The sequence below is a fragment of the Dermacentor silvarum genome, chromosome 8 (genome assembly GCF_013339745.2).
Source record: "Dermacentor silvarum isolate Dsil-2018 chromosome 8, BIME_Dsil_1.4, whole genome shotgun sequence".
In the NCBI taxonomy this organism is placed as follows: domain Eukaryota; kingdom Metazoa; phylum Arthropoda; class Arachnida; order Ixodida; family Ixodidae; genus Dermacentor; species Dermacentor silvarum.
The window spans coordinates 7,084,618-7,100,221 of record NC_051161.1 but is presented as its reverse complement, the minus strand read 5'-3'; the positions used below and the strand labels follow the sequence as shown (position 1 = coordinate 7,100,221).

The 15,604-nt window shown below is 43.0% G+C and overlaps 1 protein-coding gene across 1 annotated transcript in view; it reads left to right on the top strand.

Annotated features, from left to right (window-relative positions):
- The window catches only part of LOC119460570 (myophilin), a 57,027-nt gene extending 42,364 nt beyond the window's left edge, over nt 1–14,663 (top strand). Inside the window, exons 2-4 of the mRNA XM_037721513.2 lie at nt 5,238–5,374; nt 10,803–11,013; nt 13,888–14,663. Coding sequence (XP_037577441.1) covers nt 5,238–5,374; nt 10,803–11,013; nt 13,888–14,058 — 519 coding nt within the window. The 3' untranslated portion in view covers nt 14,059–14,663. The remainder of the gene's footprint in view (nt 1–5,237; nt 5,375–10,802; nt 11,014–13,887) is intronic.
- The last annotated feature ends 941 nt before the right edge of the window (nt 14,664–15,604 follow it).

Sequence of the window (15,604 nt, the reverse complement as noted above, 5' to 3'; positions counted from 1 at the left end):
CCGTGCCTTATCTTGGCCGGCGCGAGAAGGGAGGAAACGACAGACGCAGCGGGCGCGCATCCTCTCTCGTATCGGCGGCATTCTTGACTGGATTGCGTGTCCGACGCCATCGGCGAGGGGGCCCGTGTGTCTCGGCCATATAAGGAAACGTCGCCGCGGCGCACCCGAGTCGATGGCGGGAGGCAATGCATCGACGCCCAGCGCTGACGGTCGCGCTTGGCGGCGGAGTTCACGAGGGGGGAAGAAGGCCGAGCTGTGCCGGCTCCGCCTAGGGAACGACCGAGGCACTAATACACCACGTGTTTACTCAGGGCAAGCCGCACAGATGGGACACTACGTAACGGTTAAGCATCACTGAAGGAGTGCTACTGGAACCCCAGTTAAGCGCTACAACTAACATTTCCCGCGCATCCAATGAAAAAAGAAAAAGTAAGATATATAATCAGTCATTTATTTAACGTGCCCAGGAACAACCATAAGGTCCAAGTGCTGGCGGCGCCCACATAAAAAACAATTTTGAAAAGATTGTACATACAAGGTGCAATGTGAATACAAAAGAAAAAGGAGAAGGGCAGATAAGCAATATGTGAAACTATGGCACAACAATGTGAAGCACAGAAAATGACAATGACAGCGAGTTATGAACATATCGAGATCATGAAAATAACCACTCTGAATTCTGTGGACAGTTGCGTGTTGGTGATGACAGGCAGGAACATGGAAAGGTGATCTTGCGCGGTTTACAAAACGTGATACAACTGAGCAGTTCGGGGCAGGTGACGATACCGTAAAGGACTGTGAAAAGAAACAGAAGGTCAGCGCGATTATGTCAGCAGCTAAGTAAGGTAATGACAGCAATAACAATCGCTTAACACGCACCGCTAATTCAGTTAAGCCGAACTTCGGCGCAAATATTGTGCAAGTATTGCAACTGGGACCAGTTCAATTGGTTTATGGCAGAATTCCCACTTAGGGTCAGTCAGTCCTAGTTAGGGTCAGTCAGTCAGTCAGTCAGTCAGTCAGTGGGTCGATCTGAGCTTCCTGTTGGTAATACCGCGTGTCATTTGCACTGAGCTACGACAAACGACAAAAGCCAATAAAATGTGATATTTCTGCAAACATTGTAGCAAGAACAGAGCTGCGTAAGCGCAAAATGTTTTTTTCTGCTTCTGCGCTTCACCGCAATGGAGATATGTATTGTTAAGATCATTTAAGGGGTGCGCGAAGATAAAAATAATCCAGGCCAGCGCAGGCATCATGGCCTGTGATTATGATTTCGCGATTATGATTATGATTATGATTTCGAATTATGATTTCGCGCGCTCAGAGCACTGGCCATTGCGTAACGTTTCGATGGATTCCATGTCACTGTGGCTTCTACGTAAGTGAGCTAGCCGACGAGAAGGCTAGATGGCCCACAATAAAGCCACGCAAATGTATACATACATTATTGCACGAAACGATTGGAACACACATCGCCGCCTTCACAGACTCCACCCAGAAGTGATGTTACCGCCCCCCTTCGAAACAAAAATTGGAGGACGCTTAAAGGGACACTAAAGGGAAAAATTGTTTTTTTTTAATCAGTAGATTGCCCTTCCACAATACCAAAAACACCACTCTTACCACGAGAAGCCGCTTGGTGAGCCAGAAAGAAACGAAAAAACACAAAGGCGAGTGGCGACGCCACCTTGAAGTTCCCGTACCAGCTCACCGTGACATCATGGATTTTGGCAGCACCTTCTAAGTCTCAGTTAATTCTTTAGCGGTAAATATTGACTACATTGTGTTCTAAAGGAGCCAAAGACTGAATATGGCAAATTTCGCGAACTTTTACTGAGCCAACGCGGCCCAAATGCGAAAAATTTAAAGTCATGACGTCACGGTGAAGTGCTGACGTTGGGGTTTCCACGCAAAATTAAAAAAAAAAATTAACTTTGAGCTTAATTCTTTCTTATAATAATTGACCTATCGCAGTGTAATTAACGACAGCAGAGTTTTCGAAGAATACTTTATCAGTCTAATAAGTTGATTTATTCCTTTATGAGTGGAACATGATAGCATTCAAAGATCCCTGACTGCTTCTCGGCAACTGCAGCTATGTAACCGTAATGTTTACCATCGGTGTTTTGTTTCATGACATTTGTGTGTGGGCTGTCATTCTCAAAATTCCAAGGAATAACTTTGTCAAGAATGTAAGACAAGGTATATTAGCAACTTTAGTGATAGAATGACGTGGCAATATAACTCGCATGTCATATAGCAAGGCGTGGCATATACACATACCTAAATATATAGGGAAATTTACCGGCGCTGATGCCGACACCGGATTTTCTGCGACACGGGACCTTGCTGCACAGGCTATGAAAGGTGTGGCGTTCGCTCGGCACTACCTACACCCTATCGGCCATGCAGACAGTCAGGACTGTGAGGAGTACGATGTGCGAATAGAACACGCTTGGTGCATCTGCCCACGATATGCTCTGCTCTGCAAAGACAGCACAACATTTGTCCAAGCTCATGGATCAACCATTGTCTGAAAAAGATGGCGCAATATTGTAAAGGCTCTCGTCAACTTCCTTTTATGGTTTAGATTTGAGACTTAAAAGTGTCTATGCTGTTCAAGTTAACTCACCACCGTATTCGACCTCATAATCAGCACTTCCCTCTCTCTCTCTCTCTCTCTCGTTTTACTTCCCTTTCCAGTGCTGAGTAGCAGGTCAGAACTTGTGATTCAGGCCGATCCACGCACGCACACACGCACGCACACGCACACACACACACACACACACACACACACACACACACACACACACACACACACACACACACACACACACACACACACACACACACACACATTATCGGCTAGACTCACACATTATCGGCTAGACTCACACATTATCGGCTAGACTCACACATTATCGGCTAGACTCACACATTATCGGCTAGACTCACACATTATCGGCTAGACTAAGACAAAAAAATACAGTTACTTTCGACTAGATTTTCTATTTTTGCAGATACACATTATATCGGTCTGAGGATGGAAATAATAGACAATAGAGTTTTGAAATAGGGACCCCAAAAGTTTGGGGCCCCAAAGAGCTTTGCACGTGTTAGCGTTGGTGCCGTTGTCAGATGGGAAGAGGACATGGCACCCACAGGTGCCCCGCCCCAGAGCTTAGGCGTGCTCACCAACCCAACATCATCCGTTACATTGACCCCCCCCCCTACCCAGCCTGACTGGGTTTCACTTGGGCCACCAGTCGTTCCCGGACAAGGGGGCCACTGTGGAGCGGCACTAATTGTGCTATTTCGCGCTTCACACGAACAGCCATGTCGGTCGTCAGGGGCATGAGCCCATCAGACCATCGGATTACCTCAACGGAAAAGGTGTCAAGGCAAACAACCACGGAGACCACAGAAGCCGTCCGCAGCGCAGCGCCGCCATGTTTGTTAACGCAAAGCTTTTGGGGCAGCTTTTGGGGCTCCCGCTAAATCGGAGAAATAGCGTGCCTGACGCAAAACCCAAACACGTACAGCTTGCGTCTCGCGCATGCGCAGTGGCTTCGACGCTATTTCTTTGGGGCCCCAAAACGTTTGGGGCCCCTATTCTAAAACTCTCTAATATCATACATATACAATGAGCACACATCTAGGTCAACCTAGACAAATTAAGAAACCGCATTTTTTCTCTCTGATAGCATGAGTCAAAATCTGAAGAGGATAAAGAGAAATGGCATAGTGGACGTAGCTTCAAGTTGTTCAACTCGGACAAGAGATGACCGTGTGTCTTAGACAAAAACTGAAGTAGTTTGTGAATTAATTAGACTGAAAATGTTTACTCGATGCCCTTGTCATGCAAGAGAGCGTATATGGGTCAGAGAAGCCGGTGCAATAATCGCATGCACCGGCACAACAATAATGTGCGTGAGTATGCCTTCTGTGACATTATTATAAAAAATAAATGCAGTTTCTTGATTTAACGAGGTAGCCCTGCACAAGCATGCTTTGATTACGATGAGTATCTATGAATGTGTAAGATTTTATTGCCATTCTGCCGATCTGTAGTTGAAAGTAGCTCAGTGTGTGTGTCGTATTATGCCTAGTCATGCTGCACATTTTAATTACGAATCAAAGATACAAGATAAGCACCTGCTGCAGTAATGAGCAATTAAGTGCCCTTGCCTCCAGGTATGCATACCTGTGCCTGTGCCATACATATGCCTGTGCATACAGGCGCTTGAATGTGACAGAACGCGTTACGTGTTGCCATTGTACATGGTAAATGTATGTAGTGTAAACGTTATTGTGAAACTGAAGAGAATTAAGCTGTGATTTGTAGTCGCTACCTTTATGTAGCTGCATGGTTGAGAATTTTATGTAGCTCATGCAAGTGAGAATCGTGTAGTTGTACCATCCGAGTGCCCACTATATATATTCTGGAACAGCAAGAGAGCAAAACATTTATTATGTCCTTGATGGGGTCAAAGGCAGCCAGAGGGTTGGGAGACAGCCCCTCTCACCCCCTCCCTTAGATGGCTGCCAGTCCTTGTTGATGTAGTCTAGCGGCGTCGAAGTGCAGCTAGTGCTTGGAAAAGCAGCTTGAACTGCAGAAACCTGGCCAACAAATGCAGATTCACCTCGACAGCTAAAGCATACACAGTAGTTAATATCTTGATCAGTTGAAACTTTGTTTTCTCGCGATTTGCTTTGTATTATTCAAAGCGAAGTTAGAATTGGTCGGCTGCTTGATGTTGGTACGCGAGGAACTCGATGCTGCTAGTTGAGCTCGTAACAAAAGTGTCACGCACATCGTTGTTCGTGAAAACTTCGCCGCGCCGACGTGTGACGTCGGCCACAAGAGGACGGGCACCTCGAGATTTACTGTGATTATTCCCACTTGCATTGAGTCCCGCTGCAAGCGCGTAATGGGGTACGCATTTCGATTGTTGTTTCTGCGTGGGCCTTCATCACATTAAAGGCTGCCAATGTGTGTGCGATGTGCGAGTGCTTCATTTGCAAATGTTTCATTAAGTTGAGAAAAGTAATTTGCACTTTACCACGGCCGGACGTGTTCTATTGCAAGTTAACCAAGATTTGTTTTAAATCCTGAATTATGTTGTTTGGGAGTTTGTATTTGGCCTTGTACTTTTTGCGTTCGGTCTTACATATCGCATTCTTATTATTTTTCGAGGTACAAGACCCCACTTTTGTGCACATGTATTTTGCAGATCCAGTCCAAGTATGACCCGGAGCTGGCGGGCCAACTGCTTGCCTGGGTAAAGGATGTCACAGGTCAGGACATCAACACCTCCGGTGACATGGACAACTTCTATGAAACACTCAAGGATGGCGTTCTCCTCTGCCAGTAAGGAACAACTTTGTGTTTGCAACGAGGCTAACCTACAAATGGCAGTGCATACACAACACATGGCCACACACGGTATAGCGCTCTGCTGTGAGCAAATAAACATGGCGATTATCACATTTTTCTTTCTCGCAATAAATGCACAGCTTTCTTATGCTTCATAAAGGAAGCAAAAACTATAGCGCTGTCAAGCAACAGACAGGCACTGTATGGCTGTTTCTCGTTGTTGCTCACTGTTGTTCTGTCAGCTGTATATATTCCGCAAATCTTGCAATATGTAGTATATAAAAGCCGGTATCCACCTACAACGGCACTTTGTGTACTCCTTTGTGTTTACTGTTTCTAAACTTGTGCTGTTCCTTTTTCCTTTTGCTGCTATGTGTGAAACACTGTTATCGCATTAAGTCTATGTTGTCCTCAGCAGCAGTGCTGCCGGTTCTTCCAAGAAGCAGGGATTCCCACCTGTTTATTCACCTTCCCCATTGCGGGCAGGAAAGTGAGCTATATAAGCGCTGCCAAGGAATGCCATTGCTGCCCTGATGAACAGCAACATCCCTTGTTCAACTGCATGCTGATCAATTTTTTTCTCAAACCAGCACATCATGCAGTAATGAATTATATATACCTGTGCGCAGCTCATAAGCCAAGAAACATGTCCTTTGAGAATGGTCCAGCTCACCTCTCTTGACCAAGTCTTGAGCATGAAGACTGTTGATACCCTGCTGCATAGCAGCTCCAATCCACCGCACAAAATCCAGTAATCATATAAACTTATGCACCAGCAGTCTTCTTCATTCACACACAGTGTTAGATGACATGTAGCAAAGGTACATGTTGCACAAAGAAGTATTCAGTGTCTTCGTAACTACCCAAATATAGTGAAGCAAGTGGTAGTTAGTTGGCTACCTGGAAAGGCTTATTACCTTCTCGATCAGTAGATGGCGCTTTTAAAGCAGCTTGAAAAAAAATAATTTTGCTTGGATTAACAAATTACATACTATGTATGCAGCTGCCTGTGCAGGACATCATTTGCCGCCACAGGACATAAGTCATACAACACCAACTTTGAGTGGAGACATGTGTACCGGGGTGTCGAACCGAACCCAAGCCGAAAACCATACCCGAACCAGAATTCTAGCTGAAACCGAACCTATATTCTTTAATGAACGTGCGTGAACCTGACCCGAACCTGAACTGAAAGAAATAATGGTTACCTGGTTCGGCACGAAACTGTTCAAGCAAAATACACAAGTGACAAGTGATCCTTCGAAGCAATTACTTTTCAGTCAGCACACCCCCACGAGAACATTGTTATGGATCACGAGTTGCGCTTTGAGTGACAGTGGGGATAGACAATAAGTATGTGTTGATAACTATACGCCACCTCAGGCAGAGACGCTTGCACTAATTCTGAACTCGGTTATGCTAGTTGTGTTCTGCGGCCAAAACATTGTTTCAAGCGGCACCGCAAAAGCACTTGTTTCTGTTCAAGCTCCCAGTTTGGCCTTTAGGCCAGCTCGATTACTAGATAAACAGTAAAATGCACACACCGGGACACACAAAGAGGAAGAAAAATGGTGACCTCGATAATTGAAAATAGGAAAACCAACTAGTTCATCATCTCGGATTCTGGTAAAAATAACTGTGGTCGTTATTTGATGCTGTCATCTTCAGTGTGCAGTGACTACGACTCTAAAGGGCACAGGAAATTTGCTTTTGTTGCATGTCATGGTTCAACACACGTTTGGTGCCTCCATGCAGAGTACAACGTGCCCTTCAGTTTCTAAAAATCACCCCCAGGACATAATGTGCGTGATTTGGGCAATTTTGTGCGTTCAGTCTCAGTCAGTGCAAGGCTCTGTGCCACATGCAATTGTGCAAAGATCGCCTCAGCGTATTAGCACAAACTGTACTCGTCCATCTTTCCGAAGCATGAACGTTTTCGTCTGGTTTCATTTAAAAAAGAACTACATATATACTGAGAAAAATGTCACTTGCTGGCTTCTTTCTCTGCTACAGATTAGAAATTTTGAGTAGTAATTGATGTAATACAATGTGAATCCGCCCTGTGTCGTTTACCACAGTTACTCACCACCAGTCCAGTAGTAATTACTTGAAGCAAAAAAGAACATTAACTGGCTGTGCTGCTGTCAAGGAGTGGAAGCAAGTCCACCCTATGTGCACACAGCCACTTTTGCTAATTAAGTCTGATTTTATAGCGAAGCTATATACCTCTACCAACCAACGGTTCTTTCGTGTGCCCAGCAAAAAACTTCCACCAAAGTGGGCCGATCCTGGCGAGAGTGCAGAAAGGGTCCAAACTCATTGGCACATACCAGAGACGAAAATGAGAGAGAGAAAGAAGGAAAGAGAGAGAGAGAGAGAATGAAACAAAATCACCACGAAAGTCAGAGAAACAAAGAGAAAGAGAGAAAGGAAGAAAGAGATATAGAAAAAGAAAAAGAGAGAGGGAGGGAGAAAGAAAGATGGATAGAAAGAGAGAAAGAAAATCACCATGAAGGTCACATACACACACAAGCTTCGCTTACCCCCATTTTCTCGACAGGGGAAGAGCTGGTGATTTTTTTTATATGCACATGAAAATTTCTTTGTATGTGTGCACTCAATTCGTTCACGGCACATTGTAGAGAAAAACTTCAGTCGTTCTTATCAAGGTGCCTCGGCTGCTTTCCGATAGCTCCTTTTCGAAAAAGCCATTTCTAAAATCGCGGTAATGGTGGCAACGTGAGAAGTTTATCCAAGCAGCCACTATACCTGCGTTGTCGGCATCTAAACACCCGGATCTACGCTGCATCCTCATATTCAATTAGGAAGTTTTGCTACGCGAAAAACTCCAAGGTTTTACTGTTTTCCCCGTACTCAGTAGAGATGATGATAAAAATAAATGCCAAAAAAGCGACAACACGTTGAGACACTGCAGTGCGTATCACACTCTCATGCGACAATGCATAAAATGACCGTCTTTATGTGTATGGGTGCTGTAGCTGTAGAACATTAAGGTTCATTGATATTCATATAAAAAAAAACCCCATAATTTCTGTCTTTCGTGTGCCCAGCAGCCCATTTCTTCCATCTCCTCACAAAGTATGCGCGTGCGCCATGTGCACAAGTCGATAGCACTGGGCAGCATGTCGCCATAGGGCAGTGTAGCCATAATAGGGCAGAATAAAGTTTACTGTGCCGAATTGGTTCGCGAACTTACACACCTCCATAAAACATTACTTGCGCGGCAGAAAGCCCAAGCAAACCCTGTTATATAGCTATAGGCAACCTTGACCAGCAAAATGTAGTGCTAATGAGTGCATCTTCATTCTGTGTAATCAAACAATAAATAATAACATAATACCTATACAGGATGTCCCAACTATCATGCACTAAGATTTAAAAATACGCAAATGCTACGTAGCTGGACAGAACCAACGTAATGTTGTTTGCCGTCCCTTGGAGATACTCAGATTACTTTTTACATTCCGCCTAATTACATAATTAGTCTTAATTAAACAACTTCTCAAATATTATAATTAGATGAAAAGTGTCAATGATAAAATTCTAGAGCACCATGAAAAACTTCCGATGCAGCTTTCTGTTGCTCAATACGTGTTACGTGTTTTTCCAAGTGTGAAAGAAGCCTGCGTATACTACACGCAAAGTGCCTCAAGCGGCCAGTCGGGTGTCCCGATGTCCTCCTTGCCCGCCGGCGAGGAGGACAGCAAGGAGGACATCGCGACAACCGCTCGTGGACTCATCCCGGCAACCCGCAGCGACCGCGGTATCTATGCTACGTAGCAGATGCAGCTACATGCAACTATATATGGTGATTATTGAAGAAGAAAGAACTTAATTCTGCAACCCATCTGGGAGCACATCGCAGCAACTGCAGCGTTTGCTTTGTGCACGACCGGCGAGGAGGACATCGGAACACCCTAACTTCATGAGCTCACTGTGGCGCTGAGCCATGCTCCCTCAAGGGCTGCAGAAGATAGCGACAACCTTTCCTTTTCTCATAACGAACCACTTAGTAGTAGCACACTGTGTCTCGCTGAGGACAACCGTGTTTGGCGCATCTAGGTGCCAAAATCGGAAATAGCGGGGGTCTAATTTAACTTCAAATGCATTTCTCGACTTCAATAAAAAAGTGTTGCAGGGCCCCATTAATAACGAAGTTGCACCCAACATGAGAATATCTTGGTTATATCCGATATTCATTATAAGCGTAAATTTGTTACATGCTGATATTGTGGCAAGAAAGGTTTGATTTACCTCATTATATCTGATGAGTCAATATATGCATGTTCTTTATATTGAGGTTTGACAGTATTACCAGTTTAATGAGCAATTCAAATTTCATGCTGATTTTAAGAGTATATTAAATGACATTATGCTGTGGCACTCTGGTACTAACATTGCTGCACAATGTGTGATCACATTCAAATGGGCACATGAACAGTTGTTGTAATGAATTCCATCCTGCTTTTAAACTTACTGCATGGTGGTGCATAAGTACTTTTGTATGTTGCAACCTTGCAAGTCTCCCTGTGAGTTATGAAGTGCTGTCAGTGTTCCCTAAAGATGACATGCCACCAAACTACAAAGCACATGTGTGGCTGCACATGTGTGAAACATGTGAAACAATAGTGGATCCATTCGCACATTGTCTCATAATCAAAGATGAGGCTTTTATAGCAAAATGACCTGGGCATATGATAGTTTGACAAGCCTTTTCTTCTTTTTTGAGGTTAGCTGGCTCTGGCATTCAGTTCCTGAGCATAAGGTTGCCAGTTCAATTCCTGACTGTGATGGCCACATTCCAAAGCAGTGCAAAATTTAGATGCACTGATGTACTGACTATTGGGCGCATGTTAGAGAAGCCCGCATGGTCAAAATGAATTCAGAGACCTCCACTATAGCATTATAATCAAAACAATGTACAGGTATATATTAACATACAAATAATCCACAACTTGTGAACATGGATACCGTAATGACCAAATGCCTTTATAGAATCAATTACTTATAGATGGAGGAGCAATACCTGTTTTTGGTTTCTTCCTCAGGCTGATGTGCAATCAGTATTCTGCTCACATTTGCTGTTTCGAGCATTAGATTATATGTCCTCACAATTTTCTGCAATAAAAAAGAATTTCCATCTCATTGCCATACAACCACTTCAAAATTGAGCATTATTAGCAGTAAGCTACTTATTATGCAGAAGAGACCCTAAATATTAATAATCAGCTTGTTCAAACAAGGTGCTGTGTATTAATTGGCAACAAAGTTGAAAAATTCAATATGGGGATAAGCCAAGGACAGCGGTTAAGCTTTGCAATATAAATGTGGAGCTTGTCAAGTTTAACTGTCTTGAGCCATATCAGAGAAGATGTTGACAAGTGATATTGCTTTTATGCAGCCTGGTAAATTCAATCAAGGCGGGCAGCATCCCGGAGAAGAAGATCAATCAGAGCAAGATGGCTTTCAAATGTATGGAGAACATCAACCTGTTTCTGGAGCATGCGCGGCAGATGGGTGTTCCTGCCCAGGAGACCTTCCAGACTGTCGACCTCTGGGAGAAGCAGAACCTGCTCTCGGTCTCAATCTGCCTGCAGTCACTGGCCAGAAAGGTAGGTTCTTCAGCTTTGTGCTCTGGCCCGCCGTGTTTGACACCCATGCCACTCTTTGCTGCCAAAACAACCCCCCTCGCCTCCTTTTCTCACACTCACAGCTTCTGACACGATTGCTCTAAAGTGGTTCATTGCCAGTCACTAGTGGCATAGCTAGTGCAAGTAACCAAAATTTTCCATATAAGCTTTTTCACATGAGCTACAAATGGTGCATATTTCAGCTGTGACAGAGCCATTGATGTGCAAAGTGTACAAGGCAGTGGTATCTAAATTTTCTCCATGCTTCTTAACTGCCCTGTTGTAATCACTTCATTCATGCACAGTAACTTGTGGTTCAAGTAAGTCGAAGTTAGGCAAACACAGAATACTCTTGGTAATGCATTTGAATGTGGTAAAGGAGCAAGCATGCCACAGAAAATTTGCACTTCAACACAATGTATCCACTCTTCAGAGAGCTCTGCTCTCTCAACTATTAAACCAATGAGTTTGAGACAAAATACATTGGAATCTTTGGAAAATATCTACAGATTCCACAGCTACCTTGGTTCTCCACAAGAAAAGTTGAAAGTTAACTATCAAGAAAGGGGTCAGGCAAGGAGACACAATCTTTCCAATGCTATTCACTGCATGCTTAGAAGTATTCAAGCTATTAGAGTGGGAAGGTTTAGGTGTGAGGATCAACGGCGAATATCTCGGCAACCTTCGCTTTGTAGATGACATTGTCGTGTTCAGCAACAATGGGGACGAATTACAAGTGACTGAGGACCTTAACTGAGGAATTGTAAGAGGAGCGTTGAAGATTAATATGCAGAAGACAAAGGTAATGTTCAATAGCCTGGCAAGGGAACAAGAGTTCAGGATCGCCAGTCAACCTCTAGAGTCTATAAAGGAGTATGCTTATCTAGGTCGAGAAGCGAATTTACAGAAGAATAAAACTGGGTTGGAGTGCATATGGCAGGCATTGCCAAATTCTGACTGGGAGCTTACCACTGTTGTTGAAAAGAAAAGTGTACAATTATTGCATTCTGCCGGTGCTGACATATGGGGCAGAAACTTGGAGGTGAACAAAGAAGCTCGAGAACAAGTTAAGGACCGCACAAAGAGGGATGGAACCAAAAATGTTAGGCCTAACGTTAAGAGATGGGAAAAGAGTGTTGTGGATCAGAGAGCAAACGGGGATAGCCGATATTCTAGTTGACATTAAGAGGAAAAAATGGAGCTGGGCAGGCCACGTAATGCGTAGGATGGATAACCGGTGGACCATTAGAGTTACAGAATGGATACCTAGAGAAGGGAAGCGCAGTTGAGGACGGCAGAAAACTATAGGTGGGGTGATGAAGTTAGGAAATTTGCAGGCGCAAGTTGGAATCGGCTAGCGCAAGACAGGGGTTATTGGAGATCACAGGGAGATGTCTTCTTCCTGCAGTGGACATAAATATAGGCTGATGATGATGACATTGATCGTTATTACAAATTTCTGCAAGGTAAAGATTAGGTTTAATTTTATTTAACTCTGTTTTGTGTAAAAGAAAATTGATGAGGCCTGCTTCTTGCTTAGGTCACAGCAGAGCAGCGGTTAAAAGCGAGATATAATGAATAGCAGTACAGAGATCTCTAGAATGTCTCTGCCCATTAGGGAGAACAGTGCAAAGATAGAATGTGGGGACACCAGTGCACAAGCGAGAATAAATCCATCAAGAACATTGAGAGAAAGCATGCAAAGTGTGCAGGAAAGTGGGAGTATTGTTGCCACCCCGCTGGCATCTTTTAACTTCTGCCCTTGAGTACTCCTTATCTGTGTCCTCAATGCAATCCTTCTGTAATTGGTCACTGCTGTACCGAGTTTTTTCATCAATGACCAAGTGCTTTCTTACATTGGACCAACTTTTCACCGATCATATAATTTTGAGAATAGTGTGAACATGCCAGTTGTTTCCTAGTGTTTTATGCATTATTTTGTACAATGCTGTGGACAGTGACATGCAAGAACATTAAACAAAGACTAGAAATGATTTCTTTCTTGAAATATGTCTCGGATCGCTTGTTTTTTAAGCTTTGTAGGCACATAGTTGCTGCTACTGAAAACACTGTTTTCCCCAACACCATTTGCATTGTCATCAACATAAAAGCAATACAGTCGAACCCGGATATATCGAACCCACACATAACGAATTATTGTGTATAAAGAAGAGCAGTAAAATCCCCTTGAAAATTGTAGAATTTAAAAAAAATTTTATATATCGAATTAACTATATATCGAATTTTTTTGTGACCCCCTTCAGATTCGATATATTCGGGTTTGACTGTATATGCCGATAATTTTTAAATTTTTTATTCTGCGCATGTTTAAGAAACATACATAATTAGCACACTCTGCTTTTGTCTCATAGGTAGAGTTGAGTGTGCTTGATTTCAGCTCACCTTTGCTTGCAGGCGTGAGAAATACCTGGATGAGCCATATCATGTAGTTGTGAACTATATGAAAAAGTGACTATTATCTTGCAACGGTCATTTGCTTCTTCTTCTTAATCCATTCACATTCTCTCTTAGGTGTCTGCGCTTATCATGACAGCAAATTTGGTACTCGGGACGTAGGTTCCTAACATTCCTTGGTGCTATAGTGTTGTATTGGAGTTTCAAATTTTGCAGTATTTTGTTTCCATGCTTTTGCCATAGGCATCATTGCTCTGTGTATTTACTTTTTTCTGCTTCATAAGTTACTTTTCTCTTATGTACTCTGAAATGGTTGCCATGAAGGCCATGTTTCTCAGTATTTCTGTAAGTTAGAGATGTTGCATGCTCTGCCATATCCAGGAAAATTAATTAGCCTTTTTTTCCCGAGATCTAAGTTATGTTCTCATCTGTTGTTTGCAGGCACCCAAGTTTGGTGTCAAAGGCATGGGACCTAAGGAGGCAGAAGCAAATGTTCGCAACTTCAGTGAGGAGCAGCTGAAGGCCGGTCAAAATGTTATCAGTCTCCAGTATGGATCCAACAAGGGTGCTACACAAAGTGGCATCAACTTTGGCAACACCCGCCACATGTAAAGATAACTGGAACAAACAGTTCCCATACCTCAGTCAAAATGGCTGGGATGATGCCAAACAATAGAGGGGAACAAAGGCGATCCCACAAATGCAGCATTGTCAAACTGGAAATGCAGTGAGACTCACTGCATGTCTGTTTAAATGCTTTGCTGGTTAGGAATATGCTTTTGTACATTCCAAGAGTGGCTAAACACATACGTCAAGAATGAGCCTACTGGCACTCCAAGTCTAGTTGCAAACCAAACTTCCTCTGCTTACTTACGGACGCTAGCTTCTTGTCAAGGCTGCAACTACTTGGCTATTCGTACCATCACAGTGCAAATGGACAAGTAACATGGAGAGTTGCACTTGTGCACAGCGAGCCCTAACAGTAGGGCATTTGCGTGCTTCCGAGTGTTACAGCCACCATTATTGTTTAGACACTATTGTTCTTGCTTCAAGCCCGTTTTCCAAAGGTTACCTATCACTTGGAAGCCAAATTTTGATGCTCTACAGTTAGAAAGAACAATGTGTGGCCTTTTTAAGAGCAACATTTGTTACCTGTGCAAGAATGTTCCCATTTTAAACTGTTATTTTCGTACTGAATAAAGTACTACAGTTTTAAACTTGTGTCTTCATTACACCATACATAAGGAACAGACAAATACTGGGAATCGGACAGGGCTAGACTTAGTGCTGTGCAAGCTTCTGCATTGCCCGAGTCTCATTTGCTGCTGCGTGGCAGTAGTGATACTTCAGAACCTTGAAGGAGCATTTAAAAACTGACTTCATTTATCAGGTCTCGCAGTAAAGTCAGTCTGAAATGTTCCCAACGCACAATACACATCATGCACAAAATCTGTATCTTGAAATAGCTACTCAAAAGAATGATTAACATTTAATGCTTAATTGTTTTGCATTCCTCATACATAATTCTTTATAATACTCCGGCAGCTCTTAATGACTGTGGTGATGAAATAAGCAAAGCGAGAAACTAGAATTGTTGGCTTCATTACCTAGTGGGAAATGTTCCACTAGGTAATGAGTAGGAGGTTATCTAGTGGGGGTGTTTCTAGATTATCAGATGTAGTGATGAATATTAACATCCTTGGATTATAGATAAATTTAACTTTTAGTGACTGTAAACATATTCAAATCAATCCACTTTTTGTAATTACCATTTAGAGATCAACCATGATTATCTGTACACCGGAAGTGCAGATCTATTTAGATTCTGAAGCAAATTTGCTGAATGAACTTTACAGTTCATTTTATACTTAGGAAAGGGGTATGCGATGCAATAATTTCAGATTTTCAATGAGGGAATGGATCTTCACAGTACTGCAGTGTTGGGTCAATTCGCTATTCATGATTATACCAACGACGTTTTAAAATATTTTCATTTTACAAGGTTATTTGAAAATCTTCAATTATACTAGGAAAATTTGGTTCTACATCGGCACTCTAGACGACCAGTATGCTGTATTCATCAACTAGCCAGTGCCATATGCATGACATCAGAGCAATTTCCAAAGTGATTTCAAAAAGTGAGGCATAAAGTGTTCCT